At 31.9% G+C, this 8,602-nt stretch overlaps 1 protein-coding gene across 1 annotated transcript; it reads left to right on the forward strand.

Moving 5' to 3' along the window:
* Nucleotides 1-456: 456 nt before the first annotated feature.
* Nucleotides 457-3,621, forward strand: LOC125194648 (protein FAR1-RELATED SEQUENCE 5-like). The gene is made up of 3 exons (XM_089055962.1): nt 457-1,400; nt 2,034-3,049; nt 3,146-3,621. The coding sequence occupies exons 1-3, from the start codon at nt 640-642 to the stop codon at nt 3,532-3,534; spliced, it is 2,166 nt and encodes a 721-aa protein (XP_088912088.1). The 5' UTR covers nt 457-639; the 3' UTR covers nt 3,535-3,621.
* The last annotated feature ends 4,981 nt before the right edge of the window (nt 3,622-8,602 follow it).

Below are 8,602 nucleotides of genomic sequence, written 5' to 3' on the forward strand. Positions count from 1 at the left end.
TAATTGTGATCGGGAAGATGTTTTCAATTTTGCATTCTTATTTTCATTGATTACCTCTTCAATTGCTGTGAAAATTTGCTTCGATGGAATCTGTAGCAAATAACGAAGGTAACAATCATTATCTATTATTTAGCTTATTGATTGTGTTCATATTCATGTATTGAATTTGATTTTAGATTAATATTAGTTGTTGATTGGTTTATGTTTCTGATGTACTGAAATTCTTATTTGATTATATTATGTATTGTCGATTATGTGTTAAAATGATACTTTTGGCTTATAAATGTTAGGTTTACTGCATAACATGATAGTTTTGTCGGATAAAATGATATTATGATAAAATGATACTATGATAAAATGATACTATTACTGATTTGTAGGTATGTACATTCCTGTTTGTGATGATAGGTTTACTGCATAACATGATAGTTTTGTTGGATAAAATGATACTATGATAAAATGATACTATGATAAAATGATTCTATTACTGATTTGTAGGTATTTACATTCCTGTTTGTGATGATAGGTTTATTGCATAACATGATATTTTTACTGCATAAAATGATACTTTTAGTGCATAAAATGATATTATGATAAAATGATACTATGATAAAATGACACTTTTACTGATTTGTAGGTATGTACATTCCTGTTTGTGATGATGCTTTGAAGCCAATGATTGGTATGAAATTCAATACATTAGTAGAAGCAGTTGGTTTCTATGAACATTATTCTCGTTCAGTTGGTTTTGGCATTCGTAAAATGGGTAACAAATCAGTTCAAGGTATTACTAAGTGGCAGTATTTGGCTTGCAACAGACAAGGCTCTAAGAATTTTATACCTGGTCATGCATCCCAATCAACTGAAGTGTCTTTTAAGAAGCGTAGGTGTCGGTCATTTAGGTGTGAATGTCTTGCTAAGCTCAATTTGAGATATTATTCAGATGGCAAGAGCAGAGGATATGAGGTTTATCAGTTTGTTGAGTATCATAATCACTTAATGGTTGCGGATGAGCATAGGCATTTTATGATGGCCAATCGCAATCTGGATCCTATTCATCGGAGGTTTATGGAGGATTGTGGCAGGTGTAATATTGGTCCCACTCTCACATTCAAACTTTTGAAGGAGATAATGGGTGGACCTGGAAATGTTGGATGTGATATTATTGATATTAGAAATGGTTATCGTGATATTATGTCCAATATTGATGGTTCAGATGCTCAAATGATTTTTGATTATATGCGTTCTCAAAAGGAATCATCTGATGCCTTCTATTATGAAATTGAGATAGGATCTCATGGAAAGTTAACTAGACTCTTTTGGGCTGATGCTATTTCAAGACGAAATTATCATATGTTTGGAGATGTAATTTCATTTGATTCAACATACAACACTAACAGGTATATTACTTTTGTTGCTAATAGACATAAAATGATACTTTTTGCTGATAAAATGATACTCATATCTGATAAAATGATACTCATATCTGATAATATGATACTCATTGCTGATAAAATGATACTTGCAGTAGATAAAATGATAGTTCTTACTAATAAAATGATACTTTTGCATGATAAAATGATAGAAATTGTGCTTTTGCATAATAAAATGATAAAATGATACTTTTGCATCATAAAATAGTATCCCTTCTGTCAATAGCTGATAAAATGATACTCATTGCTGATAAAATGATACTTTTGGCTGATAAAATGATACTCATTGCAGATAAAATGATACTTTTGGCTGATAAAATGATACTCATTGCTGATAAAATGATACTTTTGGCTGATAAAATGATACTCATTGCAGATAAAATGATACTTTTGGCTGATAAAATGATACTCATTGCTGATAAAATGATACTTCTTACTAATAAAATGATACTTTTGGCTGATAAAATGATACTCATTGCTGATAAAATGATACTTTTGGCTGATAAAATGATACTCATTGCTGATAAAATGATACTTCTGGCTGATAAAATGATACTCATAGCTGATAAATATAATTCATTTTTATGTTATATTCTGAAGGTATTGCATGATTTTTGCTCCATTCACTGGAAAAGATAACCATTCTAGACCAGTTACATTTGGAGCTGGCTTGTTATCAAGTGAAGGTAGAGAATCCTATTCTTGGTTGTTTGGCTGTTTTGTTCGATGCATGGGGGTAGCACCCAAATTGATTATCACTGATCAAGATTGGGGGATCAAACTTGCTGTTCAACAAGTACTTTTACAAACAAGGCACCGATGGTGTATGTGGCATATCATGGTTAAGGTGTCAGATAAGTTGCCCAAATCTTTACTTGGTAATGAAGATTTCAAAAAAGAGTTGAATGCATGTGTTTGGTCTGATTTGTTAGAGCCTGATGAGTTTGATATAATATGGAATGATATAATGGAACGGTATGGATTAGAAGACGTGCACTGGTTTGGATCAATGTTTGAAGATAGAGAATTCTGGGTTCCTGCTTATTTTCGAGATTTTCCCATGGGGTCGCTTCTTAGGACTACATCGATGTCTGAATCGGAGAATAGCTTTTTTAAAAACTACACAAAGCCACGTGCAAATCTTGTACAGTTCATCAATTTCTTTAATTATGCTGTGGGAGATCAAAGGAATGCCAATTCACGATTGAACTACTTGGATTACTCAACTATTCCTGATTTGTCAACCCAATTGCCTATTGAGAAGCATGCATCTACAATCTACACTGATTCTATTTTCAAACATGTACAACAGGAAATAAGTATTGTGTGTGAGATTGTTTCTATAACTACTGTTGAGGATAACATCAAGAAGCATCAGGTCAAGGACCAATATGGTAGAACATTGGATGTTATGTATGATTGTAAGCAAGACACATTCGACTGTAGTTGCAAGAAGTTTTCCAGAATTGGTTTGTTATGTTGTCATATATTTTGTTTGTTGAAGAATAAGTCTGCTAATCTCATTCCTGAGAAATATTTTGGTCGAAGGTGGTTGAAGAGCTCTTTACTAAAGGCAGCACATGGTCTACCATCTGAGGAACAACAACCATTTGAACGTGTGTTCCATTTTTAACCTTTATTTGTAAAAATTCTATTTTTCAGTCAGAGAAATGATAGTACTTATTGTAATAATGTTATCTTTTATCTTGCAGATTTGGATGAAAAGCAGGAAGTTAAGAAAAAGTTGTTCTCCAACTTTTATCGATTAGTCCAAAAGTCTGAAGGAAGTATGGATCATTTGTCTTTGTTAAGTGCTGGTCTTGATGATTTGGAACAGCATATGTTTGGAAATTGTGCAGCACCTTCAGTCATTGAAAAGAAGAAGATGGTTGAGGATTTTTATGGAATGGCAGTACCTGATGTAATTGATGTACATCCTCCAGACGTTGTTAGTACTAAAGGATCAGCTAGTGGCAAAGTAGCAAAGAGGCAGAGTGCAATAAGGAAAGCAAATAAGCCTCTACGACGGTGTGGTAAATGTCATGAGATGGGTCGTCATGATTCAAGAAATTGTGGTAGAGTCAATGAGAAGTCAGATTGAAGCCATTTGATATAGTTTAGGTATTTTAGGTGTATAAAATGACATTTTGGCTGATAAACTCATTCTTTTGTTTATAAACTGATAAAATGATACTTTAACCTGAAAAAATGACATCAAAAATGATATATAAGTTGATAAAATGATACTCGCAGTTGATAAAATGATACTCGCAGTTGATAAAATGATACTTCTGACTGATAAAATGATACTTTAGCTGATAACATCATTCTTTTGTTTATAAACTGATAAAATGATACTTTAACCTGAAAAAATGACATAAAAAATGATATATAAGCTGATAAAATGATACTTTTGGCTTATAAAATTATAAAATGATACTCGCAGTTGATAAAATGATACTTTCAGCAGATAAAATGATAAAATGATACTTCTGACTGATAAAATGATACTTTGGCTGATAACATCATTCTTTTGTTTATAAACTGATAAAAAGATACCTTAACCTGAAAAAATGATACTCGCAGCAAATAAAATGACAATAACCTTATAAAATGATGTATAAGCTGGAAAAAATGACATATTAGCTGATAAAATGATACTATCAACGGATAAAATGATGTTTTAATCTCACAAAATGATATATAAGCTGATAAAATGATACTTCTGACTTATAAAATTATAAAATGATACTCGCAGTTGATAAAATGATACTTTCAGCAGATAAAATGATGAAATGATACTTCTGACTGATAAAACGATATAATGACAAAATCATAGTTGTAGCAGATAAAATGATAATTTGGGTGATTATATTCGAAACCACTATTACAAAACGCTATTATCAAGTCATAGAAGTTAGTATACAGGGGGTTTAAATTCTCTAATCATCTTTTCAACATCAATATCTTCTTTTTTGCTGTCATTCTCAAACTTCTTCTTTATCATTGTAAGTGTCTCAAAAGCCTTCTTGTTAGTATCTCCAATAAGCAATGCTTCAGTATATCTGACACGGAGTTTTATGAAAGACTCTGTTCCCTTCTTCGTTAAACCCGAATTCCAGTTACGAACAGGACCACCCATGTAAGTCTCCAAATGGCGCATCACATAAATTCCACAGTCAACTTTATTTGTATCGTTCTGCCATGGCATATTCATGTATCTGGTTTTTGACAGTTTGACAGTTCTTCCCATTGATGGATTGAGTCCATTTCCAAGATAAGTTCGGAAGAAATTTCTCTATTCAAATAACACAAAACATACATGAGGTTGATTAAAAATTATATTATGTTCCATACTGAATTATAGTCAATGCATTTTAACTAATAAATACTGAATGCATTTAACTAAACATACCAGAGTACTTGGTGCATCTTCATATTTCTTCTCAAGTAAATCTTGACTAACCAGAGAATTGTCAATCACATCCATCATTTGCATTTTGAGATTGAAGCAGATGATATAATAATGTTCGTACGCCCAGATTGGAAAGAATATCTAATTTTCAAAACATTATATATAAATGTCATTTTCAAAAATATAGGTATGTTTGTTCTGTAAGGGATGTGATCATATCATAACCCATATTTATTGTGATAACCTAATAACCCTCATTTTATGGATGAAAAGTATCATTTTGTAGAACAGAATATCATTTTATGGACGAAAAATATCATTTTTAGTAAAAATGATACTTTTGACCCATAAAATGATAGGGTTATTAGCTTATCACATAAATATGGGTTACCATTATAACGCACCCTTGTTCTGTAATGTATATCTAATTATGACTTACCAGGTCATAATTTTCCCATTTGAAATTTTCAATCTGTAACACAAATTCATTTAAGTTTGAGCAAAATCTTTCTCGACTCTCTGCTTCAGTCCAACCAGATCTCCTTGCAGTAATGTTGTAAATCTGTCATGTTTACATTTTTGTAAATATATTTTAATTTTTAATGTAATACTATTATTTATTTACTCGTTTACTGTACCGTAGGTGTTGTGTTGATGAAAAGACGACTCGGTGATGCCTTTGATTTGAATTTTTCATTGTAGTTGAGGAACACAGCCCATGCATCTATGATGTTGATCCTGACGTATGAACGTGGAGCAAGGCTGTGGAAGTCAATCTTGAACAATGTGATCTTGTCGTTCTCATAAACTACCTCATAACTGATTTCAAATTAATATTTAATGTTAGTTAAAAGAACTGAATAAGAATATAATTATGTAATTCAAAACTTACTGTTCACTTTCTTCATCTTTCATCAACCAGTACATTATTTCTCTCTCTTCTTTATTCAGCTTTCCTTTTAGATTTACTGCTCTGACATTGTAGGGAGAGCACATTGCTTCAACAATTTTGTTTGTTGTTCTGACCACTTTCTCCTTCTCCTTTTCGACTGGAGGATCTTGATCTTGAGAAACCATCTTCTTCCCTTTGTCCTTATTCAAATTTTCTTCTCTCTGTTTTAAAACTTCATCATCTCCTTTTTCAACATTTATATCCTTGATGACAGTGGATATTATGTTATCAACTCTGTCATGCTTTCATTTAAAAAAAATATAAATTGTTATTGACAGAAGGGATACTATTTTATGATGCAAAAGTATCATTTTATGATGCAAAAGTATCATTTTATCATTTTATTATGCAAAAGCACAATTTCTATTATTTTTTTCAGGCAAAAGTATCATTTTATCATTTTATCATGCAAAAGCACAATTTCTATCATTTTATCAGGCAAAAGTATCATTTTATCATTTTATCAGGCAAAAGTATCATTTTATCCGCTTAAACTATCATTTTATGATTCAAAAGTATCAGTTTTCAAATAAAACAGAACTACCAAAAAACATCATCAAACATATATCATTTTAAACATATAAACAATCATTTTATGTACTTAAACTATCATTTTTAAAAGTTACCTCATATTCTTCATTCTGAACTTCTTTCTCTGAAACTTTTTCCTTTTCTTTTACAGCTGCTTTATTAGTCTTTTCCTTTTCGCTTTCATTCTGTTTCTCTTGCTCGTTTTCCACCTCATCATCTTTTTCCTTCTCCACATCCTTTTCCCGATTAAATTCTTGATTCTCATTAGGACTGTCATCACATTCAGGTATCAGAGTGAAGGTAGGGAACTCATTCTTATTTTTCAATATATATGTCCTCTCAGCAGCTTTAGTTAACTCAATCATGATATCAATCCATTCAGGATCATCAGTTTCATCATTGTTTATAGCCTGTGTCATTGTATCCTGACTTTCTATAACATGCTTCACACCTTCCTCTCTCAATCCCATTGCATTTCTCGTTGTATCACAGATTATCTTAAAGCTATTGAGATTCCTGAATTTATCCGGCGCTGCTTCAAGGACATCAACCATCTTCAACATTGAGGCTTTAACATCCTTTGCAGCTCCCTTCCATTCATTTATGAAATTCTCCCATTCATTGGTTGTCCCCACTTCATCATGATCATGATGATCATTTGTCTTCAAAACTTCTACATCTTGAGATTCATCTTCTTCGTCATCTTTATCATTTTCTTCATGTGGCTGCTTTTTATATCGGTCATACATATGACCCAGACCAAATGTTGAATTCTCCATTTCTGCTCTTTGTCTATCTTTCAACAGTTCTGCAGTCCATCCTTTCACTGTTGGGTAACATCTTGGCACCATTTTTTTTTCAAAGAGAATCCTGTCCACGTAACAAGCCTACATTAAACAAAAACTAAATATTAGTTTTTCTGTAAATAGATTCATAGACAATGGAAAACAAATATATTCTTACCACTACAAAGATAACTGGCCCGGTAAATATCTTTGCTGTGTCTTTTTTCCACCTCTTTTGTGTTTCATGCAATCTGGATATGACATAGCCACACCAATTGTATTCTTTGATCTTCTCAACATCAGCTATGTAATCTAAAATTTTTGGCCTCAAATTTCCATCAGCAGGAGTGTTAATCAAGGCATACTCCATGAGAACCATAAAAGTCCATTTAAAGAACTCACCACCTTCTTTGTCTCTCTCCATCTGCTCTACAACATACTTTGGCACCATTTTTTTCTCTCCACCTTTACAGAATTTAGCAATTTCAGTTTTGATGTGGGTATTTTTCTGAAATTTGCTTTTATTGATAGGTAAAGATCCAATCGGGAACCCAAGAGTTATGTGAACATCTTCATCATCTAAAAACAGTGATTCCCCACTGTTCAACTCAATTGATGAAGTTTTACTGTTAAAGTTGTTGATTAGATAATACGCTAATGCTCTTGGGAAACTTCTTATATTGAAGTTTAGGAGTGCGCCAAACCCAATCTCTCTAACAGCTCTTCTTTGATTCTCGTTTAGAGATTCAAGCATGTCAACGAAGAAGTCAGTATTCCTTCTTCCTGCCAAAGTTGCTATCCTAATGACTGCAATATCTTGAACAACTTTTTTCTTGCTCTTCTTTGATGCTGTCTTACCATCAGTTGTATCGTCATTCTTTCTTTTCTTCTTATTTCTTATATGTTCTACTTCTTCTGCTAATGTTCTACGTTGATCATCATCATCATCACGAATGTTCTTTCCTAATAAACAAAAGATTTTAGTGTGTTAAACAGTTTATGTCATTATATAAAGTCAAAGTATCATTTTATAATCTGAAACTATCATTTTATCAAGGGCAATTATCATTTTTTCTTCTGAAACTATCATTTTCTATATTTCAATGAGTTTAAAAAAGCAGAGAGGGAATAACTTGTCACTTAAGTAGAACAAAACACTACTTACAAAGTATCATTTTATCATTTTCAGAAACTATCATTTTATGCACCCAAAGTATCATTTTATCAAGCAAAGGCACAATTTCTACATACAAAAACACAGAGATACACACAACAACACACACAAAAACACAGCAGCAGTAGCATCAGGACACACACACAAACAAACATAAAGTATCATTTTATCACATGAAACTATCATTTTTTCATTCAGAAACTATCATTTTATCCCATGAAACTATCATTTTATTCCATATCCCATGAAACTATCATTTTATAATCTGAAACTATCATTTTATCAAGGGCAATTATCATTTTTTCTTCTGAA

Source organism: Salvia hispanica, chromosome 4, assembly GCF_029641045.1.
Source record: "Salvia hispanica isolate PSC_SH4W2 chromosome 4, Shi_PSC_v1, whole genome shotgun sequence".
NCBI classification, from domain to species: domain Eukaryota; kingdom Viridiplantae; phylum Streptophyta; class Magnoliopsida; order Lamiales; family Lamiaceae; genus Salvia; species Salvia hispanica.

Bases quoted from the DNA above. Each gene is read 5' to 3' on its own strand.
- LOC125194648 (XM_089055962.1), top strand. From the start codon at position 640: ATGTACATTCCTGTTTGTGATGATGCTTTGAAGCCAATGATTGGTATG. The intron at 1,401-2,033 runs GTATATTACTTT...TATATTCTGAAG, and splicing joins TCAACATACAACACTAACAG to GTATTGCATGATTTTTGCTC. The intron at 3,050-3,145 runs GTGTGTTCCATT...TTTATCTTGCAG, and splicing joins GGAACAACAACCATTTGAAC to ATTTGGATGAAAAGCAGGAA.